The sequence below is a fragment of the Melanerpes formicivorus genome, unplaced genomic scaffold, assembly GCF_026170545.1.
Source record: "Melanerpes formicivorus ecotype bairdi unplaced genomic scaffold, bMelFor1.0.p_v2 SCAF_7, whole genome shotgun sequence".
Lineage (NCBI taxonomy): Eukaryota > Metazoa > Chordata > Aves > Piciformes > Picidae > Melanerpes > Melanerpes formicivorus.
In genome coordinates this window covers 10318668-10339735 of record NW_027142359.1, presented here as the reverse complement: position 1 = coordinate 10339735, position 21068 = coordinate 10318668, and the positions used below count along the sequence as shown (strand labels likewise).

Below are 21068 nucleotides of genomic sequence, written 5' to 3'. Positions count from 1 at the left end.
AATGAAATAAAAACAGACTGAAAGTATTTTTGCTAAAGGCTTAATACTTTCAAGAGTATTAGGTTGACTACGGATGACAACGTAACAGCTAACTTCCCATGGGTCATTTTGCAAATTCACTTGGTAAATGGTGGACAGGCTCTGTAAATGCACAGTGAAAGAGACAGTACTCTCAAGAATCACTGAACTAACCATAACAATAGTTACTTTACAGGCTTTCTAATAGCAAACACCAGAAGTTGTAACATCACCTGTCTTGCCTTGCACGTTTGTCTAACGTAGTTATCCTTATTTCCCCATCACCTTGAGGTCTTCCATATTGTAAGAGGGAATGATTCTGAAAGAGTAATATATACAGTTCAATATAGCAAAAGCATGAAGGTGGTGACACAAACTGTATACCATTCACTCCTTTTAACAACAATAAAAGACTTTTCACACCTGAAAAGCATCTTTGCCTCACTATCATCTAAAACTAAACAGAAGAATCAGTCCACTCCATTTTTGTCTTCAGTGCAGGGGAAATTTACCATTACAAAAACATCTCAATCACTGCACAAATATAACTAATTTAACAAATTTAACTATTCCAATGCATTTAGCCACAGCCAGACCCCACAAAGTAGAGATTTCTGTACCTCAGTATTCATGTCACGCTAAACCAAGCAAAGCATACTTATACTTAATTACTGAGTACTATAATCTCTCATGAAATGGGGAAAAAAAAAATCCATCTATCTATATACTTGATGAAAAGCTATTTATAAGTTGAATGAATACAAAATATCACATACCAAATTCTCTATTGATAGTTGGAACTGTCTAATTTCACGCAGCGTTTCATTATCTCTCTTCACTTCATTTACATACTGAGCCAAGTCCTAGAGCATCAACAAAAAACAGGAGGGAAGAAACTTTTTCATAACAGACCACTTTAATGCATTATTTTGGCATATTAGTTCCTAATTCTGTCTTTGATTATTATGTCTATTCAGGCATTTTGTAAAATATTAAATATCTTTAGTGTTCAAGAATTACCAATATGTACATCTTAAAGGAGAAGAGCCTCTGCATATCTCAAAACATATTTGTAGCTTTCTTCATCTTATCTATTGAAACACAAATTTAGTAGCAAGTAATAGTAATAAATTGTTTAAAAGGGACATTTCTTTCTTAATTTTCATTGTGTCTTACTTTCAAGATTAAAGATGGAAATGTAATTTATGCAGCATACTGTCAAAATAGTAGTCAATAACATGCACTGAGAATAGGACAGAAGGTAAATAAAGCATATAGCAGGAAACATATGTAAGGCAGCTGAAAAGCAACATGTAAGGCGTAAACATATCATAAGCTGGGTGCTTACTAGGAGAGCAAAAGCTACTGCTTAGTAGTATGATCTTGGTCCTACTGTGGCACAGCAGAAAAGCCATTACACAGTGGATTTTATAAAGGACTTTCAATGGGATATCCTAGCTGAAGTCACAGGTTGAGATCATTATGGTCTTTTTTACCAGAACATGTACTGTACACATTTCACTAAAGCCTTTAAAATGCTGTGAATGTGCTTGAGCAATAGTCACAATTTGCTGGGGCTTCTCTGTTTGTGGCTAAATATGAGACGTGAACAGGAGTGATAACTGATAAGGTCAGGGATGCTGACAGCAGTAGCTGGAAAATGCATTCTGATCTTCACAACTTGCTTTTACAGTATCCTTTCAATATGGTCACAAATTTGGAGGGCAGAAAAAAAAGATACATCTTCTTCCTCAGAGCTTTTTAATCAGAATCTAAGAATAGCTCACATCATTATGCTAGCTTCCCAAATGAATATGTGCAGGATACATTCACATGGGTCATAAAAGAGTTAGTGTAGAAATTAAATAGCCCTTTTCTTGCTGCTAAAAGAAATCTGACAGCATAATCCTTCCTAGAATTTTCTTTCTAGAGGGTCAGTACCACTTTGCTGACAAGTTCTTCCAAAGACATTTTATTTCAAGCAGGGTTTTTTGAGGCAGCATACCAATACTGTGGTTACTTCTCCTACACTAGCAGGGGATATAAGAGGATACAGTAAATCAAGAGGGGAGCAATCCTGCAGCCTAGGGGAGCAATCCTGCAGCCTGGAGGAGCAATGGATGATACTTGTGGCTTTTTAGGGTGGGAATAGGGAGAGGAGGCATGAGTGGAGGACTTGGGGCTTCTTTTAATTGGCAGGTTATGTCCTGACAGCCAGCACATAACTGCCACAGCTACTCTGGAAAGGGACTGCTTAATTTGTCTTTGCAGTCCAACAGCCATCAAAAAATAATGTTGCAAGACAGCAAATGGGAAACAAAAAGTGGTAGGGAAACAAAAAACAGGGCTATTTCCCTAGCCAGTTAGCAGCAGCCAGGATGTATGACTTGCCACTAGAAGGTAACAGCTGTGTGCCACCCCATTTCAGGCACCTCTCCATTGGAGATTACCATGGTGGTGACTCTTTGCATTCACTGCAAAAAAAAAATGGACTCCAAAAAAGGGAAACCAGCTGGTCTGTATTCCAGACATGCAAGGCAGACAGTCACATAATGAGAGGCAGGTGTGTGACCCAAAACTAACTTAGTCTGACTTCAGTGGACCATACAGATTAAATAGAAAGAGATATGACCTGTGTCACATTGGCTTATTTCTCCTTTTCCCACAAAAGATAGAAAAGATTTTCCCAATTCCAGTGCATATATATCACAACTCATGCTGCAAAGCCAACTAAAGCAGAACTGTGCCCTATTTCACATCATGTATTATCACAAGGCAGTGCAGCTACTCCATATAGCATTTGTTGATACTGCTTGCAGATGAATGTACAGAAACACATAGTCTGCCTCCAGAAAGCCAATACTGCTTTCAAAAGTAAAGCCACAGAGGTCACATTAAGATGACAGAAAAGGTCCTGTGAAAAAAAAAAGATTCCATCTCACCTGGAGACTACCAACCTTGATTAGAATTGACGTACGCTACTGGAAATTTTCTTCAGTTTTGGAAGAGAGACCAACATTATTGAAACACCTATTTTTTACACTCATTATATGACAGCAAAATTGTGTAAAAGTAAACTGAAATAAGGAAGTTCCATTTCATAAACCCTCCACTTCAGAAAATTACTGAACTTGTTTCACAGACTTGAGCAAAGCACTCAGCTATATACTTGCCCTGACATACTCAAAGCTCAGGGTGACCTGTGAAAACATGTTTGATCTGCTGTGAAAACATTATCTCCTCCAGGAAATAGAGTTCCGAGCTACCATTTTAACTGCAAACAAAGGCATAAATTTTTCAGTGCCATGAATACTTACCTTCATTGCATCAAGTGCCAGTTTTAGATTTGCCTTCTCCATGGGATCTGTAGTGTGCTTTACCAGCTCCTGTGGACAGAGCGGTTAAAAATGTTCACCCACTGTCTGTCAGTTTATAAACTGAAGTTGTCACTGCACATCCCCCACCCAACCACCTCAAAACAGGGGAAAAAAAAAAAAAATAAAAGCAGCCAAAACCACAACACAACCCAAAAATTCACATTTTCATCCCCAGTGTGCAGACTACCACAAAGAGATAATTGGCGAGTGTTTAGGAGTGATTGCTGCAGAGCCTGAACACTGATTTTAGCTGATAATGAACCATCATTAGAAAATCATTTGGTCTGCCAAGGCCTCAAAACTTGCCAGATCAGATCACTGTTATCTGTGCATGATGAAAGCACAGGTAACCAACTTCATCTGTGCATTACTGGTATATCACTCCAGTCCAAAGCACACACTTATCTGCAAGGAGAAAAGTATGCTGGCAATAAAATCCCAGCTAAACTGCACTCCTTAAAAGAAGTCACTGTCTCATTATGCCTAAACAGAGAAGACATACTTAAATCAAATGCAAATGTTTAAAACAAAATTATTTCAGCCAGTTCCCATAAGGAAAAAAAAGGGGCTCTTCTGGCTGTTATGAAGTGAAAAAGTAACTTCTTACAGAAAAGGCTATTTCTTCTTTATAATCTGAGAAGGGAATTATACATTTCAGCTAGCATAGCTTGCTAAACCCGTAGGAAATGAAGGAGTAACTATTTATAATACATATTACAATTCTAATAATTTACTGCATTTTTTTTTCTCTCAAGTCTGTAATATGTTTATTTCTTGCATGATGTATACTACGGTGTCACAGAGCACAGTGACATTACATATCATCTATTCATAACATACAACTTGATTATAAAATAACTCAGGTCCAAACTATTTTTTCTTTAAAGCAATTATACTGTTTTGTTTTTTCCAGTTTTCCATTGATGAAAATATTAATGACTCATTTATAGAAATGTTCCCCAAAATTTTCTATGGAATGTATGTTGATCCACACAGCTAAAATTATGCTCCACATACAAGTGGTAGATCTTTTTTAAATGACATTTTACAAGCATCAGCAGGGTTGACAGTCTAGTATAATAATATATTTCTTTGCAGCTGAACTAATGAGTCTCCTGACACAGCTATCAAATTAAATTTATAAGACTCTCCACCCTTATTACTGGACTAACTGCAAAAGCTAATGCTTTGTGGATTATAGGCAAAAGCATTTCAAAATAAAGATGGCTGTACTGTAATTTATGACAGCAAAGCAGCATATTAAGAGTATGCTCTAATCATGGTCCAGCTTCCTCTTTTGGGGAGTAATGGTTTGTATTTCCAAGTACCATGATCACAGTTTACTACTCCTAACATTTTTAAATAGACCAAGAATGACAGGTTCAGATACTAAGAAAACTACAGTTTCTTTGATCTCTGTGAGCAAACCCACACTCAACTAGATTATTGGTTAAAAACTAGCCTCAAGCCTAGAGAAACATCAACCACCTCCCTTTCATAATGACCTATAGCTCCCATTCTTATAGTCCACCAGCAAGAAACAGTAACAGTTTTGCTCTCTGTGTCTTAAATTTTAAGAATTAAGTACCTGGAGCAGCAGGTGATATTTTAGCACTCTCTGCATTGGAACCACTAAAAGATCCCGCAACGTAAACTTCCCATTATTGGCCCTCTTGGAACATTCCTAGTTCAAAGCAGAAGAAAGAGTACGACAGAAGAGTTAGAAAATAAAAATACTCAAAATACTCAAGAGTTATATTGGAAAAGCCAATATATTAAACTTGAGATAAAGAGTATCAACAAAATGAAGGAAAACAGTTGATTGGCAGTAATAGCTAAGAAAAAAAAGAAGGACTGAGTCTAAACATTGTTAAATACTTCAAAAGCATGAGAAACAGTATATATGACAAAGACAACAGAAATTAAGAGCCCACTGGACTTGAAAAAAGTCACTGCCTGTAAACACAGCAAAGGTGGCAAATATTCCACCTATCTTCAAAAATCAATGCTTGCCCTACTTGACTGCTTTCCACAATCAAATGGCTAAATCTGGGAATGTGTGGGGAGAATCTATCCTGACTTTTCCAAGGCTTTCAACATCACCTCCCACCGCATCCTGACACTCAGCTTGGGATATTATATTCCAGATAAATGAACTGTGTATGAAGAACTGGCTAGGTCATAAGGTTAAAAAAGAACAGTGACTAATGTTCCCCACACTACCTGAAGAAGAGATGGTAGACCTCCTCAGAGATCTGTCCAGAGACCCCTCACACTTAATACCTTTAGCAATAATCTGCAGGGAAAACACAGAGGACACCCACATAATGTCTGCAGACAACACCTGATTGCAGGTGCAGGTTAACACTCTACAGGGCATGTCCAACAGGAAGCTCACTTGAAGGCAACATGAAAGCAAAGTCCTTCACCTGGCACGCACTCACCAGGAACACAACCCTGGGGAATGACCAGCCAGGGAGCAGCTCTACTGGCACACACACAGGGTCATGACAGACAGCAAGACCTGTGAGGCTGTGAGACCAGCACTTTTTCAGCTTAGCAGTCACTCCCAACCTGAATGATTCTCCAATTCTGTGACCTCAGCTAAGGTGTCAGAGTAAACAGAATGGTGTCACTGATGAACACTTTCAAAAAAACAAAACAAACCCCATGGACATCAGCAGCAATAGTCCATTCACTTCAGTGCTAGGATGTGTAAAACAACAGCTCAGATAATCATTTGATCAGAGGCTCCAAGAAATTAAAAGGAAGAAAGAAAAAAAAAAAAAAAACACCAAAATAATAACAATTTTTAAAATTTAAAAATAACTTCAAAACCCAAAACATAGATCTATCAATTCAGATTATTTTTCATCACATGATGAAAAGTAAAGTTTTTTACTTGGCTAAAAGCAGGGCATATTCATAGAAACACATTACACACACACACATATATATGTTGAAAAATACTGATACCTCCAATTTCAATTTAACATCTTCTTTTGTCTTAGAGATGTTGTCTAAACATGATATTGCTATCTCCACCTGACTGCAGTACTGTCCATAAACAACCAACCTAAATCAAAGCAAGAGATAAACAATAAAAGCAACATTTCCTTATTTAAGAATAATCCTGGATCCATTTTCACAAATACATTGTTAACTATCCTCCTTTCAAAAGCAGCAGTGCCTATGAAATTTTAGGATTTAGCCACGGACTTCAATGAATACAAGGAAGACTAAGCAGCAGAATACAATTTTTATCTACCTTCAAAATGCTGAAAAACCATTGACATTTCCTTTAATATTCACAGGTATATGTTCTGCTAAACACAGGACTTGTTTAAAAGCAGCATAACTGCTGCCTAACAGAACAGTCTGTAGCATTTACAACACTGTAGATAAAGAAGCCTGTAATGAATTAATTCTGCAACACAGACTTTACAAGATTAATTACAGCTATCCTCTGATGCACTTGTAGGTTACCTTAATCTCCAACAGTTTCTACCAGGTTACATCCTGTAAGCTCTCAGACCAAAATAACAGTGTATGAAAACTCAAGAAACTTTCAGTAGTCGTGAAGTGCACCAGTGCTTCTTGAAGGAGCCTGGTTTTATGACAGGACTTTCTTACTCCTATTTGGGGCTGTTTCCTTTCATATTTTCATACATTCCATAAGGCAATTCACTCTGTATGCTTCAAATCCCTTTTCTTGGGACTTCCCACAAGCTTTCCATTGGTGTCTCTTAAATTTCTCCCACCTCATCTTAAGCATTTTTCCCCCCACAATTAAAACAATTATATTGATTTAACACTTACCAGTTCTGATTATTTTTAATCACAACACAGTTAAGATACTGAGTTTACCTTCACCTGTTTCCTTTTGGTATAATATAAACTTGAGGTTTCTTTTAAGTGTCCTTTGTTGCCCTTTTAACAAACATTTCAGAACTACTTCTGAAAGATAAGCATTTTCCACAAGAACTTCTCGTCCCCTAATTCCCTCCTACAGCAGAAGAAAGTCTAGCAGCCAGGGAAATAACTATGTCCTGTTCCAACATAAAAGCTGAGACAGAGAGTCTCTGAAGACAAGACTGTTTATAAGCAGCCAGGGACACCCTCCTCCCTCAGAAAACAACTCTCCTGTCTAACGTTTATGGATGCTGCCGTCCAATTTCTCAAAAGCCTGTTAGTACTGCAACAAACCCCTTCCTCATCACCCCCAAGAAAATCCAATTATCTCCCACAGGTCGTTCCTACTCTGGTTCCAGAAGGAAATAATTTTTAACCACAACCCAAGGGTTACTTCAAGGTAGGTCAGCACTGTAGCCCTCAGTACAAGTGTTTTTCAGTGAAGTACCACAGGCACATAAGTTCATCTATATAGTCCAACAGCTGTTCAGTGCTGGCAGAAAAAATAATCTGAAGAGGTGAGTAAAAAAAAAAAAATGGCAATTAGCCCACAGGGTATGGCATGCTGCCACAGCTATCCTGTTATCATCTTGACCCTTTTTCACAGTTTGAAGGTGAAGTGTGGTTGCTTTACTGTCACACCTTTGACTGCAGGGTACGGTAAGACCCTAGTGTCCTCTTTCTTCTCTTTTGCACCTGCTTTTTCCTCTTTCAATTTAGGACTCCTTCTGTTTTCTTTAGCCTAGAATAGCCTTAGTATGTATTCTTGCCCAATTTTGACCTTCCTCCTCTTTCACAACATTTTATCTGTTAAACAATACAGGTACATGCTATAAAATACCTGGAATTATTTGCATTTAAAAAAAAAAAAAAAGGTGAAAATAAACTAAGTTTTGCTCAAACTACTGCCAAAACTAGGGGTAAGAAAAGGAGGGGCTCTTATAGCAATAGGTTACATTTTTTACTTCCAAGCTCAAGATATTAAATAGTAGCTTTATACCTGATATCAAATTCAATCCTGTTTCAAAAATATTAATCAAGTAAAAATATCATAAAATACCAAATTCAGCAGAGATTGTCACAATTAGTAAGAGGGCACAAATCTTACCTTTCCTTGTAGTTAATGAAAATCTGATACAGGTTCTGATCATTTTTGTTAACAATGGACTCATTGATGTCCTGTGTTAGATTCCTGTGAATTTTCACCAAATCCTTAAAAACAGTAATGGGGAGGGGGAAAGCTTTTTTAAAACAAAAGGGCTTAAAGCTTTGAATATAAGAATTAATTATTTCATATTACATCCATTGATTTCAATAAACAGAAAAACACATCATTTGAAGGTAGAACCTGGTTTCAAGGTCTACCACATCTTCCATAGACTGCAACAAAATACACCAAAGAACACCACTGAACTCCAACAGCCGCATATTAGAGACTAATTTATTCTAGCACTGTGCACTGTTAATTCATCTTCATTTCATAATGATAATTTTAAAATTAAGCACGTCAAGTAAACGCTTTAGTGACAAGATAAAGTAATGACTCATGTCCCTGAGCTGTGAAAAATTAGCTTTGTACATTACATTGGTCAATTAGTGATGTTCTAGTGCTCAGTTAACTGCAATCATAATGAGTTTCCCAATACAGCAAGCAACTACTGGTGGAAAGGCAATACCACTGCAGAAAGGTTTGCTCCCAGAGTGCAGCAGCAACTGGCTTTACTTGTTAAGTGTCATACAAAAATCAAAAAGCAAATCTAGGAGGCTACATCAGCCTTAACCAGCACAGATATTGTCAAAGAATTCACACCAAAAAAAACTACATTAAAATGGGTTAAAAGTGTTTTGAAACCAGGATAAGTGACTGTAAGCAGTGAGCAGACCACTGCAATAAAAAATAGAGGACTGTTTAAAAAAAAGAAAAAAAGGGCAAGCTACTGATGATGTCTTAATGAGGGTCCCACCACTTAAATAGCTGTTACACGTATTTCCAGCCCCCTCTGTCAACACATCTCAATTCCCATGCACGCACAGGTGTACATGCAAATGTATCTGTGTGCACATGTGTATACATAAGAGAAATGCACATACAAATGCATATATACACAAATATATAGATATATATGTACACAGATACAGGAATGTAGAACCATAGATGTATTTTGTAGGGCAGAACTTTGAAATCTGAGCCCTAATGAAAGGCACTCTTTCTAGACTGGTGAGTAATTCAGGGTGGATGCTTTGGGTCGTTGGGGGATTTGTTCTTAAAAATAAAATCTATGTTGACGTTAATAGAGGGTTTTTTCCTGCAAACACCTTTTAGATTCTATATGATTAATATAGTATCACCCTAAAGCATGAATCCTTCACCACAACCCTTGAACAGAGGCAAGTCCATCCTGAGAATGCTGCAGCTGCTCTCCACACCCCAGTTTGCTGTAGAGCTCTATGCAACAGCTATTTTTAGTTTAAAACAAGCTTCCACTGCCCTCCAGCCTTCCTGCTAAGGAACTGCTGCAGAAATGAAGTCTGAGTAGACAAAGCATTTTCAGACAAGCAGGCCCTATATTTCTTCTAATCTTTTTTGGTACCTATGAAACATTGCTGGAGTCAAAAATAAGGACCACCTTGTAACAACAGAATACTGAATGTTAATAACAGAAAGCAAAGTAAAACAATCTAAATGTAACAGTGTACTTCCCATCTTCCTAGTTTCAAATAGACAGGTTTTGTTCTTTTTACTCCTCTTATCTGAGCACCTTACATTTCTTTAACAAGTAGTTAGTAGGCTGACCTCTCAGTTTGTGCTTACAGGGTGTAAGCCCTTTCATTCTCCTGTACAGTGTTTCAGGTTGACTAGCTTTAGGTCTTGCAATGCACCAAAGTCAACATGCCTGGGCACACAGAGTCTTAGGAAAGAGGTTTACAATAACTTAGGTAGGGTCTTATTTACAATGAATAAGAAATATTCCCGTAAGATAGAATAAAAATTAGTTTTCAAAATCAAAGGGATCAGATTAAGGGATCACAGAGTAGCTATTCAAATCCTCATGAAAGCACTACTCAGCATACAGTGGCAGGCAACTCTTAAGTCACAACTTTTAGTGTTGGCTCAAATATTAGCATGTTGGAAGATAACCCACCTTCTCTAACATTATTAGCTTTTAAGGGTCAAAGATAAATTGAGGTTATAATCATTCAATCTCTGACAAAATAATAGTATTCTTCTTATCCTATTCCCTCATGCGGGGGGGGGACATGACTTACAGGAATGTTGATGAAAACAGTATCAAACTCTGATGCTGACAGAAACCTTTTCAATGGCACCATGAAAAACTGCAAGAGAAAAAAAAAAAAGAGTACATACTTATCTAGTCTATTTTCTAGATTGTTATAAAAATACACATTACTGTTTTATCAGTAGTATCTTACTTTCTCTATCGACTCCAAAGTTTCAGTGTATTTCTCTTCAGTTTGCTTTATTTCAGCAAGACAACAGCTTCTTATGTCATTTTCAGTGTATTTCTGCAATTACAATGGAGTCAAGTTTAAAGTCATTAACAGGCACCTAATGGATAACAAATGTATTTATTTGTTTAGAATTAAGCAATTAGGATAACTGCTTCCTGAAATTTTCCAAGTACTGCAGCTTCCAAAGATGACAGCAATAACCATGAATATTTTAATGTTCAATTAGCTGATGACTTAAAGAGTTTTACTAAAATTCAGCATCAAAGTAATATTATGAAAAGTTAATGTTTAGACATAAAACACTGAACTCTCCGCATGTTCTTCAGAAGCTGAAATACAAGGTCACATTTCATTTACATCCAGACTGAGAAATCTTATTTTAAAATACTCAGCAGTTAATAATCCCATTAAATTTAACAGGGCTAAATCATGTAAGTAACTTTGCATTGCCATAAATATAGGATTCAGCCTAATCCCTGCACTTATTTACAGTCTTTCCCTTTTAGTTCTCAAGGGAATCTTTCTCTTCAGACACAATGTGAGTATGTCCTCAAACCAGGAGGTACAGTACCTCTAAATTCTGATCCTGACTTTCATGAGACCCCAGGATTTTAATATCCAAGCCACCAGAATAACACAACATTGGAATAATTATCAGCACAGGACTCTATAAAAACAGTTTACAAGCACTCTTCCTGAAGCTTAGAGTTACAGCGTTATAGCTTCAGTAACTTTCAAATCTGATTTCAAGTGGAAGAGTAAACACCCAGAAGAAGGTATGGAAGTATTCACATCAAGCAAGACTTGCAACATCTGGAGACATACTGGTCAGCTCTTGGATATGGCTCTCACAATTAAAGGCAGTAATTGAATTGATTGTTTTTCTCCAAAAGCAACAATAAGCAGTGGCTTGATAAGCAATAGTAATATATCACGTCCTTCTGAAGCATATTTATCAGTTTTTAATATCCCTTCACACTACATGCAAACGCACTACAGGGGGGAGTCCGGTCTAGAAATTTTGTACTACAGTTCCTTTCAAAAGCTGAAGTATTTTTCTGCATGAACAAAAGACTTTTCTCCTCCAGCAACAGCAAAACGTCTAGAATGATATTTAACAATCAGCTGTTAGCTGTCCAACAGCTAGATGACTCCTGCTCCCTTCTCCCTGCTATCAGCTTACTTGACAGACTTGCTAAGCACACCATAGAAATAACAAATGGCACTTAAACTGTCCCTGAGCCCCATGGAGCCCCTAGGATATCAATTTTCCACCTGTGAAAAGTGGAAAATGTACTCCTACCACCTAAACTAGATATCCAGCTGCAAATCATACAGGCACATAAAGTTTCCTCATGGTTCACACTTCTGTTTGCTGGTTTGATATATCTTCTTCACTCTTCTCTCCATTTCTCCCCATGTGATTCTACAAGCAGCTCTTAAAACTGGAACATGGCTTCTCACTCTCATCTACTAGCTCAGGAACTATTCTTTTAAAACCCAGTTGTTGCAGTTATTTTCCCACAACAAACATTACAGTGCCAAATCTTGCCAGCTGCAGACATTTTGCAAAACTACATTGTCATTATCAGTAGAAACATCATCATCTGATGATCAGCCTTATCTCCAGATCTATCACTTATTCCCAAATTCTTTGGCAGAGGGAAGTAGGCACTGTCACAGTTAAACATAGTTCATTAATCTCAATAAAGTACGAGAATTTTACATGATTCAAGCTTTTACTTATTTCCCACTTTAACTTTTAAGAGCTCAATACTGCTCAAGTTGCTTGCCATATCTGCACCAATACAGAAGTCACTAAACCCAGTGGAAATGTACAATCTGCAAAATGTAAAATCTGCAAAATGTGGGGGTTTGTTTTTCACCAGCTGTCATACATGCAACACAAAAAAAATCCTGGGCTTCCACTTCACAAGTTGTTCACTTCAGTTTTGTGCTCAGCTAACCCAAAGAGACCATTCACACAGGCACTTTTGAAAGAAATCAACGTATCAATTTTCTCTCTGTACCACAAACTTATATAAGATTTGAGTACAACAAACAGAGAAAATAAGAAATATTGTATGAATACCAGTGCAAGCATGAAAAACTGCCTTTGAAGTTCAGCTATTGCCAGAGAAAATTTAGTGGAACAGTTTACTTTGCAAGGTAATGATAATAAATCAAGGAAGAGGGACACCAGAGGAAGAGGAGGCAGCTGCATCTGCAGGCCTTGGCCCCCAAATCAATGTGGAGCAGATACCCCTGGAGGTGTTTAAGACCAGGCTGGATAAGGCTCTCACCAGCCTGATCTAGTGTGGGGTGTCCCTGCCCATGGCAGGGGGGTTGGAACTAGATGATCTTTGTGGTCCCCTCCAACCCTGACTGATAGTATACTATGATACTATGACATGCAAAGCATTTTGGCTGCTATTGGAGACTTTAAAAAAGTATTAGGTCCTTATGAAAACCTACTTGAACATTGTGCTGTGCTAGTGTTGCCACACGCAAGAATTCTCAAGTAGGATTCAAAAGAAAGACCTGCACAGAAACATCACACTAAGAGGAACTATCATAAACCAGAAACAGTTACCACATTCAAGAAAGCTCTCATGGCAAAATAACTGTAATGTCTCCAGTCACTACGAGTTGGGGGGGGGGAAATATTTTGCTGTACCACATTTTTCAATTTTTATTTGCTTTTTGTAAGAAGCAAATGCAAAGTCTGTTCCACCTGAAGTATCCAGGTTAAAATGCAACTAAAATTAGAATGTGAGAGTTATCAGTGCTGTATTACTCATTTGCTAGAAATACAAGTAAATGAGAGTGATGTCTGCAACAGGACAGAAAGAATCAGAGCAAGTTTACACACTACCAACTGCCAAAGATTGCCAACTATTACAGTTGAAGAAAGGAAAAAAAGCCACCCACATGCATTATGTGAATCTGAAACTTAACATATTTTGAAAATCAGCAGAAAATAAAAACTCATAACAAGACAGAAAAGATTTCCTATGATTTGAAACAGTTTTCTAAAACATCCTGTCTGCAAGTGAGTGTGAATTCATTACATACCAAACTGTTTTTTCAATAAATTTTTAATTTGGCTTTCATTGAACAATCTAAACTTTAGGAGATAAACAAAATCAAGCTGGAGAATTATATTGCTATATTGTCCTATACAGGTGTCAAAAATATAAAAACAAAACCAAACAATCAAACAAGAAAACCACAATAAATTGTAAGATTAAGCTCTTCAGATGCTAGCTATAAAGATTTTTATTTCAGAAATATTAACTTAAAAATATATAACTGTTACTGTTTAAAAACAGCTAGGAATTGGAACACATACAGGTTGCTGGGCTGCTTCATCTTTCATTAGGTCTTCATAAACTTCCCCACCTTCATCTTCTCCATAGACACAATCATACAACTCCTCATCTTCATCAACACCAGTTTCACTGGAAGGAAAATACAAGTGAAAAAGGAAAAAAAACAAAACAACACAAAAAAAAAGAAATCTGTGCAGCACAGGCAAATTACCATCAGGTCTCCAAGGGACCACTCCTCATAGGAAAAAATTTCTAGAGTAAATAAACAGATTATTAGAACTATTTAATGAAAACAACTCATTCTGGAAAACTAACCCCATTCATTTTCATCAACGGATTTAAAAGACAAGTGTACAAACCCAACACAACACTGAAGGCTGTATGCATTTAAAACCACACAAGAACTAAAGCAGGCTCCAAGAACAGCTTGTCAGGACAGCTCTGTCACAAGGTACTGTTCAGCCACTCTTTTCTGTTTACCCCTTTTCCCCCAACAGCCAGCCAAAAGACCTCTCCTTGTTGCTTGGCATTCCACTGCACTGGGATGTGAGAGACTGGCACAGGTCTCTCTCCTGCCTGAAGGAAGGATTATCTGGGGTAAAATACACTGGAAACTAGTGTAGCAGCCAGCAGCTGAGAGTCTGTACCTCCACACTCTAAGTATCTTGATCATCCCAAGGCAATTTTCAGATGCCCCCAAAAAAAATTACGAGTAAATAATCACCCTTTCAAACTGAAAACCAGACCACTAAACAAAGTAGAGCATGCACAAGAAGTGTCCTCCTACTACTCAGCCTATAGAAAGAATTCAGCACAGTCAACGATCAGCTCTACTCTACGCAATTTCAGCTTCATTAGAGTCAGTCCTGTTGGAGTTTTGCCTACTTTGCAGCAGGACCATTAAGCTGATAATACCACTTTTATCATCATTTCTTAGGCTATGTCTACAAAGGAAAAGGTCCAGTCATAACAATATAGAGGCTTGATCAGATGTGCTGATAATTTTGATATTTTTCTTGTTGAGAGGAAACACTGAAACTCCTTCAGAGTAGAAAAACAAATTGAGAATCAGTCCACTGGAACTAGGGAGGAACTACTGGATCATCAGTACTCAAGCTCTATTGGCAGAGACTAATGATTGCAAAGAAATCAAAATTAATGAGAATTACTACCAACACAGCTGCCACATGGTCTACTGGGAAATGCCAGACAAAATCATTTTGTCTATAGTCAGGACTATATATAGAAACCATATGAGTTTTTCATTTCTCACTGAATATGGAGGGGTGTTTGTTTGGTTCACTTTGTTGTTTTTGTTTGGTTATTTTTGTTGTTGTTTTGGGGGATTTTGGGTTTTTGTTTTTTTTAAATTGAAGACATCAGAAGGATGAAGTAAGAAAGCATGAGAACTGTGAACAAATGGAATGATTTTACAGTGTTTGAGGGATTCAACAGAAGCTAAAAATTCCTCACATCCCTTCATTTTCCAACAGATATTATGCCCCTTGTAAGTTAGCTCAGGTGCTCCAGGTTAGTTTAACATCTCCCTTTGCACAGTGAGGATGCTCTGCTACCATTTCACATTAACCACTATCAGCTGTGTCAGATGCAGCACAGGCACACTCATTTCACCACACATGCTCCAGGGAATGAAGACTGGCAAAAAGGTAGAGCAAGAATAGAAACATTTAACTAGTACAAGTCTTTATTCAACTAATATATGTCTTTATGATGGAAAGCCTTCAATTCATTCTAAATTCTTTAGCTAGCATTTGCACTCGGGGCAAGTAAATTAATTTGAATCAAATACGCTTACTAATTAAGGAACTGAAAAATGAGGTCATTTGCACCATTCACTGGTAGGTTTGCTTCCTGTGAAGAGAGTACCTGTTGAATTGCTTCCTCAAGTAAAACAGCATAGAACTATCAAGTTTCGGTGAAGAATATCTGTAATTTGGTGGAAAACAAGAGCTACGAATCTCAATTTTGTTGGTATCATTTTTTACCTTTTTAAAAAAATAAAGTGGGGCGGGGAGAACATAAAGACAGAGTGTCTCTCGGTACTGAATTTGTACATCTGCCATCTCAGAGCCAGAGTCTGTGTGTCCTACCTTCTGCGCATTCAGATACACAGAGCAAAAACCAGCCATCTCTGAGACAGTCACTCAACTGCAGGAAACAAGAATAAGCTTTGCAGGGAAGGTGATAAATTGAGCAGTGTCAGCCAGCTGGGGTTTCCCTTCTTTGTAGGCAATAAACAAAAACACAAATCCACTGTGTGAACAGCTGCTACTTCACCACATTGCAAGAAAGACAGAATATGGTCAGAGCCAAGACAGAGCCAGATGAATGCTAGTGAACTTCGAGCTTTGAGACAGTGAGCTCTGATCCTAGCTCTTGTCTAACATGATCCTTAACAGATCTTGAGAGGTCCTAGTTGTAGGACACAAGAGTCATTCATCACAACAATTTATTATGCTCACCTGCATTTATCTTACCAGTCTGCAAAATAAAGTCAGTGTCTAACATTTGCTACTACGTAGTATGTTCATGTCAGTCTTACTTCTATCTCAAAGCAAGTAAGTCTGGTAAAGATTTATTTGGAGTGGTAAGAAGAATTTCTTTGACTTGAAGGAAATGACCCACTTGAATTATGATCCAAAAATGCAGTTCCTTGCAAGTTCAAAACAGCTTCCTTGAATCCCTTACAACTGATATTGGAATTCTGTGAAAGCAATCTCGTAGCACAGATACTTTGAAAACACAGTTATGATTTACTTTGCCACCAACACACTTCATGAAATATGCTTCCTTACATGTATAAGTATATTACAGTCATTCAGATAAACTGTTTTATGTCTTCCTCATTCAGCATAATCACAGAATTGTAGAATTATTTTGATTGGAAAAGACCTCCAACAAGTCTAACCACTGACCTAACACCATTATGGCTATTAAACCATGTCCTGTGAACACCTCTTAAATAAGTATTCCATTTTCATTAAAGCATGCAACTGAAAGCCAGTGTGTTAACTAAAGATTACAACATACTCTATTAAATCAGGAAGAGCTTTGTAGACATCATCATCATCATCAACACTTTCTTCTGTAGGGAAGGGCCTATGGAAAGACAAAACAGCATATATTATAGACAGCACCATACAGTCACATAGTAGGGTTTTGTTTGGTTTCTAAAGCTTTCCCTCAGATTACTCTATATTAATGTGTTTGTCCGTTCCCCTCTTTGATGAGCACAATTATAGTTCACAAAGTTAAGCACGGTTGGGGTTTTTTTGGTTTCTTTTTGAAAATGAGATTCTCAGAAACTTGGTAGTTTTACTGATTTTTGGAAGAGAGAAAGAGAGAAAAGCCATTTTTCTTTATGCAGATCAGCACTGCATCAGCCTCACTTCCAAACCATGTGTGATATTAACTGCTCATTTGTTCAGCTTGTGTTTTAGCAGAAGTAAATGCAGCTCAGGCACCTCAGTAAGTGTACCGGAAGTAGAACCTTTGGAGCTCTGGGTAGCTGTTCACTGGGCAATTTAATTTGAAAACAGAGAAGTTCTTACTGGGGGATAATGCCAATACTGCCTCTAACAACTTTTCTAAGGAGCGTCACACAAGTCATTGTTCCCCAGTATTCACTAGGGCATTAACATACCTTATTCCTGTGCCTAATGCAATGGGAGTGTGAGAAAGTTTTGAAAGGGTTTCTATCACCTGGAGAAGAGAGAAAACAGACACCATGATTAGCTGTAAAACAGAAGAAAAAAAAACTATTTTGTTCTTTAATTTAATTATCACCAACACTATTTCACATCAAATTATATAAACAGGCACAATATATGGCTGTGCAAAACACTGAGTGCACCAAACATCCACAGATTTCCCATGAGCTGGCTGTCAGTACTCTTGTACTGGAGAATGTGTTGGGAGCACACAGAGAGGAAAAGGGGAAAAAAAAATCTCTTATTTACAAGTTTCAGCAGTAGTAAAAAACAGTTTCAGTGGATTTAAAATTAAGTCATGTACGTCACCAACTGGAGATTCAATTTCCAATTGTAACCTAATTGTAATCTTACAGACTGCTGTGAAGATGTTATTTTCTGAAGTTCGCTTTTCCCACAAGTGGCCAGAAGAGGGAGACAAATACCAGAGCAGCAGAAAGCCACCTCGTCAGGACCAGCTCGTCAAGGAAAGAAACAGGTAAAGAAGCCGAATATTTGAGTCCATAGGCTTAGTTTATTTTTTAGAAGATGGTAGCAGCCTAAAAGATCTCATTTTAAGCAAATATCTCCTGTAAGTGCACAAGGTCATATAAGTCGACACTGGGAACATTAAAGATGGTAGAATACATACGCATACGGACACAGACATGAAGTTGTGCTCCCAGCAGTAATAATGCAAGATCAACTGGTACTCTGCCTGGCATCTTCTATCAGTCACAAATATCCCAGGCACAAATACAGGCTGGGTAGTGACTGGCTGGAAAGCAGCCCTGAGGAGAGGGACTGGGGGGTGCTGGTGGACAAGAAGCTCACCATGAGCTCTCAATGTGCACTTGCAGCCCAGAAAGCCAATCAGATCCTGGGCTGCATCAAGAAAAGTGTGGCCAGCAGGTCAAGGGAGGTGATTCTCCCTCGCTACTCAGCTCTGGTGAGATCCCACCTGGAGTACTGCATCCAGTTCTGGAGCCCCTATTACAAGAGGGATATGGAGGTGCTGGAACAAGTCCAGAGACAGGCCACAAGGATGATCAGAGGGCTGGAGCACCTCTCCTATAAGGACAGACAAAGAGTTGGGGCTCTTCAGTCTGGAGAAAAGAAGGCTCTGAGGAGACCTTACTGTGGCCTTCCAGTATCTGAAGGGGGCCTACAAGAAGGCTGGGGAGGGACTTCTTAGGGTATCAGGTAGTGATAGGACTAGGGGGAATGGAATGAAGCTGGAGGTGGGGAGATTCAGATTGGACATGAGGAAGTTCTTCACTGTGAGAGTGGTGAAACCCTGGAATGGGATGTTCAGGGAGGTGGTTGAGGCCCCATCCCTGGAGGTGTTTAAGATCAGGCTGGCTAAGGCTCTGGCCAGCCTGATCTAGTGTGAGGTGTTCCTGCCCATGGCAGGGGGGTTGGAACTGGATGATCCTTGTGGTCCCTTCCAACCCTGACTGATTCTATGATTTCATTTAGAGCACTATCACATCAGCAAGCCTTATTTAAGAGAAAAAGAAAAAAAAAAAAACAGGCAAAATGACACTCTGTCTGAATTGCCATACTTCCAGTGACATGCCTGCCAAACATCTGCTGGGAACTTAACTCAGCAGAGAGGAGGTTCCTAGAGCATATGGAGGACAGCTTCTTGATGCAGCTGTTAAGTGAACCAACCAGGGGTCAGGCCCTGCTTGACCTGCTGTTCTCAAATAGAGAAGAGTTGTTGGGAGATGTGATGGCAGGAGGCTGTCTAGGGTGCGGCAACCATGAGATAGTGGAGTTTTCAACATGCAGGGAAATAAGGAAGAGCAATAACAGAACCCTTACTTTGGACTCATAGGACAAACTTCAGCTTATTTAAGCAACTTATTTGCAAAGTACCCTGGGTAGCAGCCCTCAAGAACAAAGGGGTCCAGGGCAGTTGGACCTATTTCAAACAGAAGCTCTTGAAGGTACAGGAACAGGCTGTGCCCACATGCTGAAAGAGGAGCCGGGGGGGAAGGCAACCGGTCTGGATGGGCAAGCAGCTCTTGAAGGAATTAAGGGAAAAAAAGAGGGTGTATCACCTTTGGAAAGGGGGGGAGGCATACGTTTAAGGATGCTGTTAGATCTGGAGTGGCTGGAGAACAGCCAGGCTGCTGGAGTACTGTTTGACAGCTAGGTGAACATGAGCCAGCAGTGTGCCCAGGTGGAGGTTGTAACCAGGTGGGGGCTGGTCTCTTCTCCCAGGTAACCAGCACCAGAACAAGAGGACAGTCTCAAGCTGCACCCGGGGAAGTTCAGCTTGAGGTGAGGAGAAAGTTCTTTACAGAAGGAGTTGGTGGCCATTGGAATGTGCTGCCCAGGGAGGTAGTGGAGTCACTGTCCCTGGAGGTGTTCAAGAGGGGACTGGACGTGGCACTTGAAGCCGTGGTTTAGCTAGTCATGAGGTGGTGGGTGACAGGTTGGACTTGATGATCTCTCAGGTCTTTTCCAACCTTATTGATTCTATGATTCTAAGATTCCCCTGAACTTAGCAGAAGTTTCATAACTATGTTCTGGCTAGCTACAACATATGAAAAAACCCAAATGTTTATATTAAAAAACATCCTGCAATGACTACATCCCTTCATACTGGAAAACTCAATAACTCCCTAACTCTCCTGCAGCAGACCTGAAATTGCAAGACCTTAGCAAGACTTTCAGGTATAAAAGGCTGCCCCACCTTCACATAGCTTCTTCACACTGCCTAATGCCACCAGAGAATGTTTAGGCTAGTCTTCAGAAGTCACATCAAAGCCGGAGTTGCTTCAAGATGTGAACACTCAAGTTTGTTTTTCAGAATATAGCCAGTCTATGAAAACCATGCCTGAAAATTCAAATCTCCAGCCCTGCAAGAGAAAGCAAACCTTAGCCTGTGCCCCCAGGAGTGGCCATGCTGCTCATTCATGTTTCAGGCACAGCTGCCCAGAGCAACAGTCCCACACTACACATTAACTTTTTGCTTCATGAACTACACTAACAGCAGATTTTTTTTTTCTGGCTTGGTATTTATTGTTTCACTTGACTTGCTCTTGTAGGTCAGACTCCAGTTTATGTAAGCACTTTCATACCCCTTGTCAAAGCATTATTTTTTAATTCCCTGTAGCCATAGCCTTCAGTGAATCACACCCAATATTCCTAGGCATACTTACAGCATCAGTAGATTAGAGGGACTCTTTGACTACATTCCATAGCAGTGGTGTGTCTGAGTTTAAAATGTGTCTTTT

General features: G+C 38.8%; 1 protein-coding gene across 6 annotated transcripts in view; it reads right to left on the bottom strand.

Moving 5' to 3' along the window:
• VAV3 (vav guanine nucleotide exchange factor 3) overlaps nt 1-21068 on the bottom strand; it is a 184215-nt gene that overhangs the window by 83450 nt on the left and 79697 nt on the right. For 5 of the 6 annotated variants that reach the window (XM_068140975.1, XM_068140977.1, XM_068140971.1 and 2 more), the window contains 11 exons: nt 17775-17833; nt 17162-17230; nt 14131-14239; nt 10740-10832; nt 10575-10643; nt 8416-8519; nt 6372-6471; nt 4984-5079; nt 3336-3404; nt 795-881; nt 252-337 (listed from right to left, as the gene is read on the bottom strand). In XM_068140975.1, the coding sequence (XP_067997076.1) occupies nt 252-337; nt 795-881; nt 3336-3404; nt 4984-5079; nt 6372-6471; nt 8416-8519; nt 10575-10643; nt 10740-10832; nt 14131-14239; nt 17162-17230; nt 17775-17833 (941 nt within the window). The remainder of the gene's footprint in view (nt 1-251; nt 338-794; nt 882-3335; nt 3405-4983; nt 5080-6371; nt 6472-8415; nt 8520-10574; nt 10644-10739; nt 10833-14130; nt 14240-17161; nt 17231-17774; nt 17834-21068) is intronic. The other variant, XM_068140976.1, reaches the window with a different exon arrangement.